This window comes from Triticum dicoccoides, chromosome 6A (genome assembly GCF_002162155.2).
Source record: "Triticum dicoccoides isolate Atlit2015 ecotype Zavitan chromosome 6A, WEW_v2.0, whole genome shotgun sequence".
In the NCBI taxonomy this organism is placed as follows: Eukaryota; Viridiplantae; Streptophyta; class Magnoliopsida; order Poales; family Poaceae; genus Triticum; species Triticum dicoccoides.
In genome coordinates, this window is record NC_041390.1 from 457,596,794 (window position 1) to 457,615,491 (window position 18,698).

The 18,698-nt window shown below is 52.1% G+C and overlaps 1 protein-coding gene across 1 annotated transcript; it reads left to right on the forward strand.

Moving 5' to 3' along the window:
• The first annotated feature begins 434 nt into the window (after window positions 1–434).
• On the forward strand, window positions 435–18,466 carry LOC119317245. The gene is made up of 3 exons (XM_037591676.1): window positions 435–872; window positions 1,782–1,904; window positions 18,023–18,466. Exons 1-3 carry the CDS (start codon window positions 623–625, stop codon window positions 18,163–18,165), a joined length of 516 nt encoding a protein of 171 aa, XP_037447573.1. The 5' UTR covers window positions 435–622; the 3' UTR covers window positions 18,166–18,466.
• Window positions 18,467–18,698: the final 232 nt, after the last annotated feature.

The window sequence follows — 18,698 nt, forward strand, 5'->3', positions numbered from 1 at the left end:
CTTCGGTGGTTGGATCCATTCTTTGTTCGTCTTTGTCCGTGTGTCTACAAGTCAGATCATCTCGATCTATACTTCTTCATCCGCGACGTAAGCCGATGTTTGCTGTTCCGTTGCGCTAGTTCGTGCGTCTATGAGCATAGATGTATTTTTTGTTATTTCCATGCTAGTAGGTTTGAAGAACTTTTTTTTCATTTTTGTTGTGAAATAGAAAAAAAGAGGAAAAACTTGTAATGGGAAAAAGTCGGAAATAAAAAAACCGAAAAAAAATCAGAAGCAAACAACGAAAACCCGAAAAATGGAAATAGGAAGCACATCTTTTTTGGAAGCACACATGCCTTTATTTTGGAAAACTGGAAAACCGATATGGACCAGCCGCCAGCTTTTCTTTTGGACGAGCGCGGTCAGCTGATGTGCCCGTCGGCCCAGCCCAACCCGCCCTGCCGCTCTCTCTTCCTTCCATCTCTCCCCCGATTCCACCCCTAAAAAAAACCTCTCACCCAATTCCGGCACACACCCATACGCCGCGGCGGCATATCCTAACCCTAGCCGTCAACGGCGGCGCGCTCCGTAACCCGTGTTCTACGATTGACTGCTGGAGAGAAAGCTACAGGGGTCGAGTTGGATGGCGCCTTCTACATCCGACGGTGAGGCGAGCAGCAGCGGGACGGGCTCAAAATCGAAGGAGAAGGAGCGGCCAAGGTCCTTTGACGAGAAGACCCGGACCGCGTGCTGGCGGAAGGCGGCGGTGCTGGCAGGGCGACACCCAGAGCGGTGGCGGCAGGACGCCGCTGGCAACGTGGTGTGTCGCCGCTTCTGGAGCTGCCACGGCTGCCTCTGCTACGAATACGACCACATCATTCCCTTCTCCAAAGGTCAGCTTGTTATTTCCGCCAGAAAACACTACATTTCTTATTTTATTGCTGAAAAGAGAGCATGTTTTGTTGCACGTGAGCATGTTCAAAACGTTGATTAGTTTTTTATCTGGTTAGTGTCTTGTTGAACACTCGTAAGTTTAGTTCAGGGGCATATGAGGTGATTCTTACGGATGCACCTTTGAGTTTAGAATCCAACTCTTCCAAGCACCTGCTCATTTAGCTCGGAAATCTGAATGGATGAATATCTAGTTTGGATTTTGACAACAGTGTTGTCGAAACAGTGGATGCTACCATTTTTTTGTTTGTGTGTATTAAAATGCTGTTATTTTTTTCATTCTAAGATATATATCATAGGCTCATTGCTGGGTCTAAATCTTAAATTTATCGGATGTGGGTTTGGATTTGATTAGTTGGAAATAACCGCAGACAAAGCTAAGGATAACATACCTACCAAACCAAATATTACATGACTAACAGACCTCATTTGATGTATGTGTGGCAAACAAAAGACAACATGAGCTCATCTCCTTTCTGCAGCCGTCCCTGCATACCCATGACACTGAAGATATTAGGATTCCTAGCTTTGATTGTATATCTTGTGCAGGATCCCATGTCTGAATGTTTTAAGTTAGTATTATCCAAACAACTTGTGCTACCAAATATGTCGATTAATCGTTGCATCTTTTACTTCCTGAGGTGTATGAGCTTTGTTCTAAACAGGAACATCTTGCATCATTTGTTGTTTCTACCTTTTACTCTTTCCTAATCCTTGTTTGTCTGTAAATATTTGTTGCGGCCCTTTTGCAGTGTACCTGGAAGTGGTACAATATGTTCTCTTTGAGACTCTGATTTTCTTCCATTAGTTATTATAGACTGCTCAGTTTAACTGTTGATCATTGGATTTAGGAGGGGAATCTACTGTTGAGAATTGCCAGATCCTTCAGACTAGGGTGAACCGTTCCAAGTCTGATAAAGCATGGGTGGAGAAGGCAGAGATGCAAGGCTTTTCCTGCGATATCAAGTTCACAGGTGAGCTAAACAATATTTGATTCTTACATTTCAACAATGTTAGGGAATATACCTGCTCTGTTTTTTCATTTTCGGCAGATGAATTTCTGATACATGATTTGCTTAATGTTATTGTCTTATTGGGCAACAGTGTCACAGAGACACATTTGCTTATATACATATTCCCATCGGAAATAAAGGGCAATAGGGTATTGAAAAGTACTGCATATAATCTCTTCATAAGAAAGAAAATTAGGTGAGCTGTGGAAGCAGAATTGCTATTAGTCTACTAGACTTGAGTATCGTTATGTTGAATAGCATGTTCCTCGACCATCTGGGACTTATGTTTTTCGTTGTGATGATTCTTGATTTAGGTGTAGTGTAGGGGTGCTGATTGGCTTAATTCTTTTCTACATTAATCAATTGGTCGTTCATATGTTGGTACTATTTTTGAAACGAGTCTAGATTGAATTTAACATGTGATGTAGGCGAAAAACATGCAAAACCATCTAGAAGTGCTCCAGAAGTTAGACCGAAAGTTAGACTATCTGACAGCTTCTACTAACATAGATTGGGAAATATTCTGGCTTTTCTTTCTGTTATGAACCTTGGCTCACAATGGATCAATTTGGGTGTGAATAAGGGCTCAAAGATTGAGGATATTGTGCTTCCCCTCAGCTACCCCACTATAAGGCTTGTTCCTGATAGAAAGAGAGGCTCTAAAGCTTAAGTTACATGCCAGCTCCAGCATTCTATCTTTATTTGATCAATAACAACAACAACAATAACAACAACAATAAAGCCTTTAGTCCCAAACAAGTTGGGGTAGGCTAGAGGTGAAACCCATAAGATCTCGCAACCTACCCCGACTTCTCTTACATTATCAGCACGTTTAGCCATCCGCTATGAACTGGCGCTTCTGGAGGCCCCCGCTGAATATGCCCAAACGATGTTGGACAAGCTTCTCTTCAATTAGTGCTACCCCAACTCTATCTCGTATATCATCATTTCGGACTCGGTCTTTGTGTGGCCACACATCCACCTCAACATGCGCATGTTGCCTTTTAGTCGTCCAACACTCAGCGCCATACAACATTGCGGGTCGAAGCGCCGTCCTATAAAACTTGCCTTTTAGCTTTTGTGGCACTCTCTTGTCATAGAAAATGCCAGAAGCTTGGCGCCACTTCATCCATCCGGCTTTGATTCGATGGTTCACATCTTCATCGATATCCCCATCCTTCTGTAGCATTGACCCCAAATATCGAAAGGTGTCCTTCTGAGGCACCACCTGCCCATCAAGGCTATTCTCCTCCTCGTGCGTAGTAGTACTGAAACAACACCTCCGTACTCGGTTTTAGTTCTACTAAGTCTAAAACCTTTCGATTCCAAGGTTTGTCTCCACAGCTAACTTCCTATTGACCCCCATCCGACTATCATCGACTAGCATCACATCATCCCCAAAGAGCATACACCATGGGATATCTCCTTGTATATCCCTCGTGGCCTCATCCATCACCAAAGCAAAAAGATAAGGCCTCAAAGCTGACCCCGGGTGCAGTCCTATTTTAATCGGGAAGTCATCAGTGTCACCATCACTTGTTCGAACACTTGTCACAACATTATCGTACATGTCCTTGATGAGGGTAATGCACTTTGCTGGGACTTTGTGTTTCTCCAAGGTCCACCACATGACATTCCACGGTGTCTTATCGTAGGCCTTCTCCAAGTCAATGAGCACCATATATAGGTCCTTCTTTTGCTCCCTATATCTCTCCATGAGTTGTCGTACCAATAAAATGACTTCCATGATCGACCTCCCAGGCATGAAACCAAACTGACTTTTGGTCACGCTTGTCATTCTCTTAAGAGGTGCTCAATGACTCTCTCCCATAGCTTCATTGTATGGCTCATTAGCTTAATTCCACGGTAATTAGTATAACTCTGAACATCCCCCTTATTCTTGAAGGTTGGTACTAATATACTCCGTCTCCATTCTTCTGGCATCTTGTTTGCCCGAAAAATGAGGTTGAAAAGCTTAGTTAGCCATACTATAACTATGTCTCCGAGACCTCTCCACACCTCAATGGGGATACAATTTGGGCCCATTGCATTGCCTCCTTTCATCCTTTTTAAGGCCTCCTTGACCTCAGACTCCTGGATTCGCCGCACAAAACGCCTGCTGGTATCATCAAAGGAGTCAATCCAGTTCAGTGGTAGAGCTCTCATTCTCCCCATTTAACAACTTGTCGAAGTACTCCCGCTGTCTATGCTTAATCTCCTCGTCCTTCACCAGCTGGTCTGCTCCGTCCTTGATGCACTTGACTTGGTCAACATCCCTTGTCTTTGTCTCTCAGATCTTGGCCATCTCATAGATGGCCCTTTCACCTTCGTGTCTAGCCGCCGATAGAGATCCTCATATGCCTGACCCCTTCACTCACAGCTCGCTTTGCGGTCTTCTTTGCCATCTTGTACTTCTCTATGTTGTCTGCACTCCTATCCAGGTATAGGCGTCTAAAACAATCTTTCTTCTCCTTAATAGCCTTTTGGACATCATCATTCCACCACCAGGTATCTTTAGCTTCGCTTCTACTTCCCTTGGACACTCCAAACTCCTCTGAGGCCACCTTACGAATGCAAGTCTCCATCTTTGTCAACATATTGTCTGCATCACCTCCTTCCTCCCAATGGCCCTCTCCTTGAACGCCCGAGCTACCTCCCCCTTGAGCTTCCACCACTTCGTTCTAGCAACTTTGGCACGCTTATCCTGCTAGACACGAATCCGAAAGCGGAAGTCAGCCACCACAAGCTTATGCCGAGGGACACCACTCTCTCCAGGTATCACCTTACAATCTAGGCATGCACGTCTGTCTTCTTCTTGAGAGGATGAAATCAATTCGGCTAGAGTGTTGACCAGTACTAAAAGTCACTAGATGTGATTCTTTCTTTTTAAAGAGGGTGTTAGCTACTATCATGTCGTAGGCTAGAGCAAAGCTTAAGACATCTTCTTCTTGATTCCTGATGCCATAGCCAAAGCCCCCATGCACCCCTTCAAAACCTGTGTTGGATGTACCCACGTGGCCATTGAGGTCTCCTCCTATGAAGAGCTTCTTGCCAATCGGTGCACTCCTAACCATGTCCTCCAGGCCTTCCCAGAACTCCCTCTTGGTGTTCTCATTGTGGCCTACTTGCGGGGCATACGCGCTGATAACAATGAGAACTAAGTCCCCAACTACCAGCTTGACCAGGATAATCCGGTCCCCATGTCTCTTGACATCTACCACTCCATACTTGAGGCTCTTGTTGATCAAGATGCCTACTCCATTTCTATTCGCGGCCGTCCCCGTGTACCACAACTTGAAGCCGGTACCCTCCACCTCCTTTGCCTTCTGTCCCTTCCATTTGGTTTCTTGGATGCAAAGGATGTCAATACCTCTCCTCACCGCTGTATCAACTAGCTCCTGAAGCTTACCTGTCAGGGACCCTATGTTCCAGCTACCTAAGCGGATCCTCCTAGGCTCGGCTAGCTTCCTTACCCTTCGCACTTGTCGAGAGTGGCTGAGTTTTGACGTTGGCTCGCCAAGCCTATCACAACCCTCCTTTACCCGGGCTTGGGACAGAGACAACATAGGCTAATTTGATCACGGGCAAACTTCCCCCATTTATGTGTCTGCAATAGCTGCTACAACGTATATTTAGTATCCCATCCTAGTTCATATGCTTCGGAAATAGCAATTTCTTTCATATAAGCTAATCATCACTTGTGGTAGGGTTGAATTTTGAACTGTGTCAACCTTTTTGACTCTTAATGATTGCTGAGTTGCGGACTCACTTGCATCTCTTGCGTATGAACAAATATAATCTTGGTGAATTTTACAATTACAAGTTTACGTTTTCACTCACACCTTGTTTGGCAGCTGTGAATTCAATTTGGTGAATTAAGTTAAATTCAAATACCATTTATTCTGGACGTCATTAGTAAAAATGGATTCCATCTTTAATACTTGTGTTTGGCTGTGGTTTGGATTTCTAAAATGAAATGAAATCCAAATATTGCTTGCATGTTATCTACTCCCTCCGTTCCTAAATATAAGTCATTGGGTATATTTAGGAACGAAGGGAGTAGAATGGTAAATCAAGAATCTGAATGACTTTGACACACAAGTTACAGTCATTGGGATCCATCAATAATTACCATGTAAATATGAAAATCTAGCATGGGGCATTTTGACATACAAATTCTGCAATTCATGACAAAGCTTTACATTGATAATCACTGTAGTAAATACTATATCTATCGACCATGTGGTGTCTTGCTCCGCTTCTCTTTGAATGCTCCCTCCGACTTCCTGAGCCACTTTGCTTTGCCTGTAGCCAGATGCCTAGCCATTGCATGTTGCCGGTGAGGGAGCAGCAATTCTTGATTCCTGCCTAGAGGTAGTTCTTCCACCACTCCAAGTATGAGTGTTGAACCACGCTTATCCACTGTGCCATCAGTTTCTACTTTCCCTTGGGCCATACTGTCCCTCCTTTATCCGCAAAAAGTTGTTGCCCACTCTCCTCACTTCTTGTACTACACTACACATGTGTATGTTTTTCCATCCTTTTTGTGATATTTTCAGCCAAAAAACAGTGATTGTTGATGTGGAGATGCTTAAATATACTCATTGCAGAGTTATGGTATCGGTCAATGTGACAGGCAGCACAACTCTTGTACTACTATCTGTTGAGGCAACCAAATACATGCTCCTATGTCAAATGCTCTTGCACATTACAGTGACCTCTCAAGTGGCAGGATGGCTAGTGGGTTCTAGCAGCTAAATTGGTCAACACGTGCAAGCACTTGATGGAGCACTCGGTAGTCGGTACCACAACTAAACAACAAAAAAACATTATTGTCGGAATCGGGGCTCTGCAGACCCAAAGAAAGGTTTGAACTCTGGGTGTGCGCGAAGGACTTGGCTAGGCTACGACATGTTGCTCACTGCCTCACAGCGATGCTCCGACGTACTCGAGCGAACGGGAAGAAGGAAGAACACGGCGGTTTACCCAGGTTCGGGCCACCTTGCGGTGTAAGATACTACTCTTGCTTTGTGGTGGATTGCCTCGCGAGGAGGATGAGTATGAGCGAGTACAAGTGGCCCTCGGCGGCTTCTGGAGTGGCTCCGGGCTTGAGGGATGGATGAACTCGATCGGGTCTCAGCCCCTCTCTACGGTTGAGACTAACCTATTCTTATACTGGCCCGGTCCACTTCCCCCAAAGCTCTCAGCGGGAATGGTGCCACAACGGCCAAATTTGAAGGGGGGGTCAAGAGTACACCCTATCCTGACTAAAGGTGGTCTTCGCCTGCAAGGCTTCTATCCATGACGCGCAGGTGGGCTCGACGATGACCTCCGTCCTGCCGAGCCAGAGCCCTGGCCATGTTGCACCAAAGAGGCAACCTTTGGGGCTGCCTTGGGTACCCGCGTGCTGGCCTTGCTCCTTTAGCACCAAAGAGGAAAGCCTCACTGTCCGCGCCTGCTGGCACCGGTCCTGGCGTAGCCTGTCGTCGCCGCGTCACTCACGTGCATCGCGAGGCGGGGTGGCGAGCATAGAAGTGTCCGCCTCGCGGGAGGCCTCTGGGTGACGAAGCTTGATGATGCCCACCTCGCGAGGGCTTCGCTTGCGGAATCTTGACGCTCGGCCGTGCCGGGCCTTTTGACGATGCCACACGGTGGGCCGCAGGCAGACGGGCTTGGGTATCCCCAGTCCCAGAGCCCCGATAGTAGCCCCTGGGTCCGTGGCATGCACGGCCTAGCTTGTAGGCGAAGGCGGAGAAGAGGAGGGCGAAGTGACACGGGCCCAACCCCCTGCGGGCCAGGCTTGACGCGTGGTGCATAACGGGCGCGGGAGCCATCACTGCCACGAAGGAAGGGGCACGAACCGGTCTCCTTAGATCACTATAAGAGGGCGAGGAACCGGACCCCTCGGCCCATCTCTGTCTTCTTGCCTTTTCGTTTTTAAAACCACGCTGTAGCCATGGCGCCCTTGAGAAGGTTCTCCGCCGCTGAGAAGGGCAAGGCGACGCTGGATGAACCGGAGCCGCCACAACCTGCAAGGAGGCGGGGCTGCCCTCTCAAGTCCGCCGCTACCCCCGCGGTCGCAGTGGCCGTGGCCAGGGAGGGAGAAGCGGCACCGCCGCCCGACCGCGTCGGGCGGGGGCCCATTATGCGGACTCAGCCCGTGAGTTCGTCGTCTGGAAGAACACTCCGCCCCGCACTTGGCTCCAACTCCTGAACTCCTTTGCGGAGGAGCTGGCGGCGGACGCACCCCTCGGGCTGTGGCTGCAGCTAGACGGCTCCTGCAGCAAGTCTTCCTGGGTGGACGTTGAGGTCACTCCTGCCGGCTTTGTGTATCTGAATTGGGGGTGGAAGTTGTTTGCCCGCGCCCACGGCTTGCAGGAGGGGCACATCCTCTACTTCAAGTTCGATGGGGCCGCGACGCTCTTCGTGAAGATCTTTGGGGAGGCCGGCGGCAGCAACAGTGACGTCTCCTCCGACGATAGCAGCGCCACCTCCGGGGGAAGTGGGAGCGACGGTGATTCCGATGAGCTGCCACGTCAAGGTGGAGGAGGACTTTGACTGAGCGCCGTCCGGGCCGGAGTCGGGGCCCCAGGAGCGGCGGCCTCCGGGAGGAAGTTTATTTTGTTCCTTTATTTCCTGCACTTGGACAACAGGAGCCCCGCGGTGGCGTGTCAGAACCTGCGGCGCTAGCGCCTTTATTTTTAAGCTTCTAGTTCACGTTTAAGTTATCGTGGCGCTCCTCGTTTGGGCTTATCTCCTTTTTCTTACGATCGCTTACTGCTCTGCGTCGTCGGGACCCAGTCCCCAAGCAAGCCTCGGCCATCGCTGGTATGCTAGGTCGTAGTGCCTAGGGCAGGGCCAGGAGGTGAGCGGCTCGTGGTCCGGTGAGAGCTCCTAAGGCGCGATGCTCAAGAGGTCCCCCTTGACGCGCAAGCGGCTCCCGATAGAAAAAGGGGGCTCACCCATACGAGATTGCAAAAGTAATGGTGAAATGCTATCGGTAAGTAGGGATGTAAATGGCAGCGGCGTCCAACAGTCCCACATACGCCGTCCACGTAAAAAGCCTCAAGTGGCGTGTGTGGACTCTTGCCAATCTTATGTTGGTTCCTCTGCTATGCTGGCCGACGGCAAGACACTAAGGTCGAGCGACGAGATTCACACAATTGAGCGGATGGTCACGAGTCACTGCAAGGGCGTCGAAGAAGCACGCGAGGAACGAGACGACACCACTGGCGCGCGGACCGTCGGATCGTCATTGGAGACAAGTCCAAGCGCGGCGACAGCGGTCGCGGTGACGAGTGAGCGGCCAACAAAGGGTGCGTACCGTCTTGGACTAACAGGCTCTGCTAGCTAGCCAATCCATCAACTGATCAGGCCTTAAGCATTGTACGTGTGGTTGCTTTGGCCAACAACGGATAAATCAAGAGCGTTTGTACGCCACATTGCCGAAAAGTACTACTCATGGAGCCCCAATGCAGGACCTGAACACTGTGCACACCACACTTAGATCCTCGTTCACCGTCTTTCATGGTCGTCCAATGGTGACGCAAACGCCACATAAATAATAAGTGGACAGCCACGTAAACCCACAAAAGACCGGCGGGCTGGCGCGGCAAGTCGCAAAGCGTCCGGTGACTTGTCCACTTACATCCTGATCGGTAAGGCTCGTGTGGGGTGTGAAGAGGACGCCTTAGCTTATAGTGCAGCGCGAGGTATCCGTGGCCTGTGGAGGTTCCTGCGGCGTGGGGGCGCGCTTCCTTGGAGCTTGACTCCCTGTGCGCCTTCTGCTCTGCGATGAGTCAACACAAGTCCCACGAGGGGTGCGTGTAAAAATCGGAGTTCTTTGTGTTTCAACCGATGTCGACGCAAACGGATTGCACTCCGTTCCAAACTTCCTCGCGAAGCCAGCCTCTCTTTGCTTTGCTCGTCAATGCGCTCTACGTCCTCAGGGCCCGGCCCTCGAGCGTAGCTCAGCCGCTGCTGGTATGTCAGGTTGCGATGCCTGGGACAAGGCCAGGGGGTGAGGGCCCGAGAGCCAGTAGGAGCTCCTGAGGCGCGATGCTCAAGAGCTCCCCTTTAAACGTGCAAGCGACTTGCGCAGAAAAGAGGCGACGTTTCGCGAGGTTGCTGGGGAAGGGGTCCAGTCCAGCAACGACGCAGCGTACGGGATGGCTGTACTTAGCTTCTTGCAGCTGATGAAGTGGACCAAATCATCGTCCGTTCGGGGGCGGACTTCCTGAGGCGATGAGCACTGCTGAGGCGCCGCTAAATGCCTAGCTCCTGGGACTCATGAATGCTGACAAATTACGGGGTATGTGGGGCAACACGCGCTTGCCGACCTGCTCGTGACTGTTCCGTGAGAAGACAAGGCACTAAGGACCTAAGGAGGTGACATGCACGGGGCCGGTCCGCGAGCCAGAGCTTGGTCGCTTAGACTTATCGACGCTGCAGGGACGGACCCGAGCACATACGCCATGCCATTAGCGCCCTCTCATGGGACGCTCAGAAGAAGAGTCGTTAGCGCATGGGGCCCGAGGGCCGTCGCTTTCGGAGACTGTGCGATGTCAAGTGCAGGGTTAACAGGCATAGCAACTCATAAAAGCATAACTGGTTTTGATACACGAGCAAAAGCGACGTGGCTGTAGGGGCGGACCCTTCTCAGCCTAAGCATAATGCAGCCCGAGGGGCGCCCTCAATTGAACAAACCGAAAAGTCACCTGGCAATGTTGTTGTAGTAGCGTCGAGGAAGCCGATGAAGCGTGTCGCGGGGGTTCGCTCCTCACGAGCCGGGCGGCTCCTGAGGCTCGGGAGGCTCGCGAGGGATAGGGGCTTCGCGAGGTGTTAGCGCTGAGGGCCTGGCCTCGTGAGACGCCAACGCGAGCTGGGCGAGCCGTTGGTACGTGGCGCCCGCGTTCACCAGGCCGAAGGGCATGCGGATGTAGCTGCAGGGGTAGCCCCCACTTCGGCCGACGCGTGACGGCTAGAAGAGGTCTTGAGAGGCGGCCCTGTTGAGGCCAGGGATGTTGACACAGACGTGCAGTTCGCCCCCCGCGTCGGGAGCGGCAACTGAGCCAGTGGGGCATGCGGGTCGGCGCTCATGTGTATGGCCCGCGCTTCCTGAAGTTCGCTAATTGCCTTGGTGATGAATTCTCATGCTCCTGGCGCCTCGCGTCGTGCTCCTTGCTTGTGGGGGCGCGCGCCGAAGCACGCCTCCAAGTGGTGCCCGAGCGCCTCCCTCGTCGCAGCGGTCAGGTCAGAGGCCCTCCAGGTGGGAGCCCCCGAGCCCTTCCCGAGGGCGGCGCCGGGCACGCCTTCCTATGCGGGAGGGAGGCAACAGTGGCAGGCACGACACCAGAGGCCTCGGCAAAGGGTGCCTTCTTCGTCTTGAGGCGGTTCTTGGGGAGGAGCTGCTTCTTAGCGGGAACAACATCAGGGGGCGCGACGTCTTCCCCGCCATCGGAGTTCTCAGCCGTCGCAGCCTGGTAGGCGTGCTCGAGGGAGCAGACCGCATCCTTCTCATCACAGGCGACGGTGATGATGCCGCTGCACCCTGGCATCTTGAGGACATTGTAGCCATGGTGTGTAGCCGCCATGAACTTGGCGAGGGTCGGATGCCCCAAGATGGCATTGTACGTGAGGCCGATGTGGGCCACGTCAAAGTCGATGAGCTCGGTGTGGTAGTTTTCGCGGGTGCTGAACGTGACGGGAGGCGCACCTGCCTCAGGGGAGTGGTGGAGCCGTAAGTCACCCCAGAGAACGGTCTGGTAGGGATGAGCTGATCATACGACACTTGAAGCGTATTGAAGGTCTCCACAGAAAGCACGTTGAGGCCGGCGCCGCCGTCGATGAGGGTCTTGGTGTCTGAGACGTTGTTGATGGTGGGGTGCACAGCATGGAGAGCGCACCAGCGGTAGCCGAGCACCTGAGGCGGCCTTTGGAATCGAAGATGAGGGCGTACTGCGACCACTTGAGGGGACGCACAACCTCAAGCCTCGGGAAAGCTGCATTCACCTCACGAGAAAACTGCTTGAAGAGGCGGCTTGACGCGGGGGCCTGAGCTCCGTCGACGATGCAGGCTATCGCGCGAGGCTCCTGATAGCCCCCAGCCCCTTTGTCTGGCTGGTTGTCGTACCTCCTGGGGGGCGGCGGCAACGGCGGAAGGCCTGCGTTGCCCTGAGGGCGGACCTCACGAGGCTGATCACGCTAGGCGCCGTCACGAGGCTGATCGCGCCAGGCTGTCACGCGGCTGATCGCGCCAAGCATCCTCGCAAGGCTGGTCACGCCAGCCCTGGTGGGGGTTGCGGTTGTCCTAGCGTGCTCCACCGCGACCTCCACGGCCGCTGCGCTCGGGGCGGCGGCCCAGGCGCTCGTCATGGAGCGCCCTGAGCTCTTGACAGTCATCGGTGTTGTGAGTGCGCACGTTGTGGAAGACACAAGACAGGTAGCCGTCTTTGGCGGGCTCATCGTGATCACGGCCATGCTTTAGCTCGGGCTCCGCCGCCAGCACGACAGGGCCCTTGCGCTTCGCCTCCTTGGCCTTGGCCTTCTTGTCGTCGAGATCGGCGTCGGAGTTGTTGAGGAGGGACGTGCGGCCTTCCTCCGCCCTCGCGCACTTGTCGGCCAGGTTGAACAGCTCCAACATGGTGCACAGTTCATCGTTGATGGCGAGCTTCTCATTCATCTGGACGTGACGCCTTCGGTGAACGCCGAGATGACGGCCTCATCCGAGGCCTTCGGGATCTTGAGGCGGACTTGGGTGAAACGTTGGATGTACTTGCGGAGAGTCTCTCCAGAGCGATGCTTCACGCGCCGCAGATCGCTGATGGTGAGGGCGTGGTCTCGGGTGCCTTGGAAGTTGGCGATGAAGCGCTCGCGAAGCTCATCCCACGAGGAGATTGACCCTTCAGGCAGATTCATGAGCCAGGAGCGCACGCCGTCCTTGAGGGCCATGGGAAACCAGTTCGCCATGACCTTGTTGTTGCCGTTCGCCGCCTCGATGCTCAACACGTAGAGCTGGAGGAACTCCGCAGGGTCAGGGATGCCGTCGTAGCGAGGAGGCAACTCCAGCTTAAACTTGACTTGCCAGACCACCCGACGCAGCTCACAGGTGAAGGCGCGGCATCCAACAGCGCTCACGGGTGCGCATCGAGCAGGAGCGGCGCGGTCATGGCGCCCATGCGTCGCGGCCTCTTGGACGGCCCGGTCTTGGTGTTGACGTAGCGGTATCGGGGGTGCGTGCGCGCGTCGTGCAGCTACTGATGCACAATTTGGCAGTTGGCCTCGTCTCGAGCTAGCGCCGGCGCTCCACGCGACGGAGCGTGAGGCCGCACGTCGTGTTGGGGCTCGGAGCTGTCGCCGCGCAGGCGAGGGGGTGGAGGCGCACTGTGCGCCACGTCGCCTGCGCGAGATGGCAGAGGATGGAACGAGTGGGAGGGCGTCGGGGCCTCGCCTGCGGTGTTGACGAGTTCGGTGATGCGGCCTAGCCAGACGTCGTAGCCCTTGTCGACGGGGCGGTAGCGCAGCAGCTCGCGTGCCATGAGCAGGCGCAACCTGCGCGTTCGCTGGCCCGCGGTGAGCACGGGAGGACGTAGCCGTGACCGGCATGAGGGAAGGCGTGGCGGTGCACGGAGGGCGGCAGGGAGGAGTCCTGCTGCTCGTGAGCAGCCGGGTCAGTGGGCGCATTGGGCGCGGCTGATGGGGAGAGGCGGCGGCCGCCGTGGCCCGCCGGCTCCGTCTGGGCGACGCGAGCCGCACGGCGCTCGACACGAACACGACGAGCGTCGGCCATGGGGACGGTGAAGCGGGATCGAAATGAAGCGGAAGAACTTCGGCACACCCCTACCTGGCGCGCCAAATGTCGGAATCGGGGCTCCGCAGAACCAAAGAAAGGTTCGAACTCTGGGGTGTGCGGAAGGACTTGGCTAGGCTACGGCCCGCTACTCACTGCCTCACGGCGATGCTCCGACGTGCTCGAGCAAACGGGAAGAAGGGAGAACACGGCGGTTTACCCAGGTTTGGGCCACCTTGCGGTGTAAGACCCTACTCCTTTGTGGTGGATTGCCTCGTGAGGAGGATGAGTATGAGCGAGTACAAGTTGCCCTCTGGAGCGGCTCCGGGCTTGAGGGGTGGATGAACTCGATCGGGTCTCAGCCCTTCTCTACAGTGGAGACTAACCTATTCTTATACTGGCTCGGTCCTCTTCCCCCAAAGCTCTCGGCAGGAAGGGATGCCACAACGGCCAAATTTGAAGGGGGACAAGAGTACACCCTATCCTGACTAAAGGTGGTCTTTGCCTGCAAAGCTTCTGTCCATGACGCGCAGGTGGGCTCGACGATGACCTTCGTCCTGCCGAGCCAACATCCTGGCCATGTTGCACCAAAGAGGCAACCTTTGGGGCTGCCTTGGGAACCCGCGTGCTGGCCTTGCTCCTTTAGCACCAAAGAGGAAAGCCTCACTGTCCGCGCCTGCTGGCACCGGTCCTGGCGATGCCTGTCAACGCTGTCGTATCCCGCGTCACCCACGTGCATCGCGAGGCGGGGTGGCGAGCATAGAAGTGTTCGCCCCGCGGGAGGCCTCGAAGGTCGCTCCTCTCGGAGCCCTTGGGGCGCCTGACGAAGCTTGATGATGCCCGCCTCACGAGTGCTTTGCTTGCGGAATCTTGACGCTGGGCCGCGCCGGGTCTTTTGACGATGCCACACGGTGGGCCGCAGGCAGACGGGCCTGGGTACCCCCAGTCCTAGAGCCTCGACAATTATCCCTAATTCAGAGAATCGGTAGAAGTAGCAAATGAACTAAATGTCTCCATATCCTAGTGTCAGTACTAGTAACCAATCCCGTGTAGACGAGTGAATTGCAAAAAACCACCACATTGATGCCTAGGTTTGTGGAAAACACTGGTTTACGAATTTGTGCTAGAAACTACTGATTCTTGGCCTAATCTTTTGCAGAAAACATTGATCGGCCTCTTTGAGCATTTTAACCTTGATTATGACATGTGGGTCCCACAAAAGCTGATGTGGCGTAACTGTTGGTCCTAGGTGGCGTCAGAAAACGTGTGATAGGAATTTACCAAACAGTCCTTGGTATTTTTGCATAGGCACCCTTGAATCAAAACAAGAAAATGCAATCAGGGCCTTGCCAGGTGTACTCTGTCGCCGGCCACCGCACGCTGCCGCCCATGCCACGCACCAGCGGCGGCGGAGCTCACTGTCGCTGCTTACTCCGGTGATGTGCCCGTCCTGCGTGCCGACGCTACTGATTGTGCCTGCGACGTTCGCCGCCGCGCCACTGCTTGTACCCCTGTTGCGCGGGTCCGCGCCGCTGCTTTCTTCGGGGCTGTGCGCCGCCGCCGCTGCTGCTCGAGCTCGTGTTGTGCGGGGCCGCGCCGCCGGCAGGGGAAATAGAGGAGGGAGGAAGGAGAAGAGGCGGCGCGGCCGGGATGCACGGGTGCATCGCCGGCGGCTTGGGGCCGGCCTTCTGTGCTTGCTCCCCAGGCGAGCACCGTGGCTGGGGTCGTAGTGGCTTGGGGCCAGCCGGCGCCGGGGGCGGGGTCGTAGTGGCTTGGGGCCAGCCGGCGCGGGGGGCGGGGTCGCGCGGCTCGGGATTGGCCGGCGCGGTGGCGGGGACGGCACTGGGTGGTTGACTTTTTTAATGGAGTTTTTTTTCAGGGAGAGGAGGGGGGTTTTGGGAAAAGGACCCCATCTAACGTCGTTTATTGTGAACCGGTACGCCACATCAGCAAACGGTGGGCTCCATATGTCATAATCGTCATCAAATGGGCCAAAGCTCTCAACTAGTGTTTTTTGCAAAAGATTAGGCCGAGAATCAGTGGTTTCTGACAAAAAATTGTAAAACAGTCTTTTCTGCAAACCTAGACGCTAATGTGGTGGTTTCCTGCAATTCACTCTGTAGACGGAACTATAGGTATCACAACCAGTGGCAGAGCCAGACCGGCATGAAGCTCCCGGGTCTTTGAGTACTGTAGCTACAGTAGTATAGCCTGGTTGTTACTACCCAAGGATTTGGGCGTCACAACCTGGGCCGTGGCTCGGCGTGCCCATGTCCTGTCTCTGCCCCTGATCACAAGCACATGATGGAAGGCTAATTCGCAAGTCAACCAACCAGCGTTGATGGCGATGTAGCTTCATTGAAGTTGTCGAGGAGCACCATAGAAGATGATGCTTTCAAGGATAGGAGATGTCACTGGACAGGGGGAAGCACAACAAAAAAGGTCTGGGTGCAGTGGCGGAGCCAGGATTTTTTACATGGGTATGCGAAGCTATATTTTTTTTGTAACATATAATAATATATGACATGAAAGTTCACAATGACCATGATGAACTACAATTTGTCTTTCTAGAAACAATCTCGAATAGTTTGGTGGCATTTTGAAAATAAGGAGAAAAATATAATTTAACACTATAGTCTACAATTCCAATATCACTGCCAACTGCCAAGTCAATTTAGCTCCTCTCTCAAGTGTTAACCGAACAAATGCAAATTAGTGCTTAAATTTGATTGAATGCAACAGACTACATTGAATTAGCTAATAAAATTATTCTGAAAGAAAATCAATCAATACATTACAGATCATTCTATGTTCTCAAAAATAACAAATCCAGATGAAAAGCTCACATAATTACATTATTGCCTTGTTGACGTGGAGTGTGCTGCATGCGCCATGCTTGTTGAGGACAAGGCGTGATATTGGGATATAGCAGGAGGGCAAGAGGCAGGGCTGGTATATAGGCAGTTCAAGGTCTGTTGCAAGTTTAAAAGTCTACTGATCCGATAGCAGCTCAAGCTAATACTTAGGCCCAGACACGTAAGGAATGAAGTGGGAGGGCACGGGATGGCTATGCATTTTGTTTTTTCCTGAGTTCTACACGTGAAAAGACTGCTATCTGGGTATGTATGTATGGACATATATACTGATTCTCTTTTGTCAAAATTGTTGGGTATGCATTGCATACCCTTGAATAAGTCTAGCTCCGCCCCTGTCTGGGTGGTGCGAGCAAACACGCGATTGGCTGATTGCAAGGAGAAATTGGGGTGGGGGAGACATCGCCTATTGAACAAAGGATGTGTTACAGATATAATTGTACTCCTGCTGCTGGATAGTTTGCTGGGATTTGTGGTCTGAGTCAAAGGATTCCGATTCCAGTGTCCAGCCGTACACTTAAATATACGGAATCCGATTACAGTTCTCCAATTCCAGCTCTAATACCTGGTAGCCAAACAAGGTGTCAATTATTTGTTATTGGCTGCATTGGCCAGAGGAGATTCAAGTTACCAACAGACCATAGTTACCAGATTCATTCGGATGAGCTTTGAACCCCAACCCCGGTCGATTGATCTAGATCAGGGTTCGAAATTGCTCACATTGGTCTGAGTCTGCACCCTGAGTCGTTGATCTCCGAACAGAAAAATGAAATCGTTCTCCCCTGGTGCTAGGACCATCTGTGTGAGAACAGTGACGCTGGCCAAGATCCAGTTGGCCAGCCAGTCATTGTCATGACTATGAGCAGGAGGGGACCACAGGAGAGAGTAATGTTGGGAGGCAGTGGCATCTTCCAGCAGAGGGGAGCTAGCAGAAGGGAGAGTGGAGCAGCAGTGTCGTCCTTCCCTCGAGAGGTGATTGCCTGGACGAGTCGGGGGTAGAAGCAGCCCAAGCGGGAGGCCTGTTTGGGCTGATGGGCCAACCAACATAATTTTTCTATTTCCCTTTTGTATTGATCTGGGAAGTTATGTGGCTATTTCCTTCTGAAGCTTATTGAATAGTGGGTTTGCGAGCCGGAGATGTATACTTCTTATTGAACCCAATTTGTAGGATCTAGCGAATTTGAATCGCAAATCAGACGAATCATGAATCTGGTAAGTATGCAACAGACTATTTTTGGACTATTCTTTTTTGTCCTCTGTTATATAAAACCATAACGATCTAAATTGAGAAATCAAGCCAGAATCCCCTACTTTGCAACTTTCCTCATCTAAATTATTTGGCATGCATAAACATCTCTTCCAGTTTCATATCATGTAAACTTGGCCTGATTTGCTAGCGTTTCTTCCATCTTGGTCAGACAAGGAGCTTGATGTAATCGAGATGGCAGTCTATGGGGATGTCATTCGTCCTGGCAAACAATGTCGCTGCAAGACAGTAGCTGAGATGCTTGGACAGGTGAAATCAAAGAATCAAATGGCTGCTTGTGACTTACCAACATAATGATGCCTTCTAATATGAAGACCATTTTGACCTGTGCCCTTCTTTCGGGGAGGGCAGTCATTGTCAAACTGCTGATTACATTATACTATTATTGATCTCCCTTAAATTGGCATCATTGTCTTCAGCACAAAAGCACACCCATTGAGCAATCTAAGCTCATAAGTGCAATTATATTGTGCTTTGTCAGTGATGCCTGTCAGAAACTTGGAATGTAACAATGTACATGTTTGACTGTAGAATTATTTAACTTGATAACACCACTTATCAAGAGTTGTGTCAAGGTATTGTGTTTGTAGTAATCTATCCTGTTTTGCTGTTGTGTAGATGCTAATGGTTTTGGTCTCCTTTATGGACGTTCATAATCCATTGCTCCGTTAAAAGTTGCAGCAATGCTAATGGTTTTGGTCTCCTTTATGGACGTTCATAATCTGATAATCCATTGCTCCGTTAAAAGTTGCAGCAATGCTAATGGTTTTGGTCTCCTTTATGGACGTTCATAATCTGATAATCCATTGCTCCGTTAAAAGTTGCAG

Coding starts and splice junctions, on each gene's coding strand:
- LOC119317245 (XM_037591676.1), top strand. CDS start 623: ATGGCGCCTTCTACATCCGACGGTGAGGCGAGCAGCAGCGGGACGGGC. Junction 873..1,781: donor CATCATTCCCTTCTCCAAAG/GTCAGCTTGTTA, acceptor CATTGGATTTAG/GAGGGGAATCTACTGTTGAG. Junction 1,905..18,022: donor CTGCGATATCAAGTTCACAG/GTGAGCTAAACA, acceptor CATCTTGGTCAG/ACAAGGAGCTTGATGTAATC.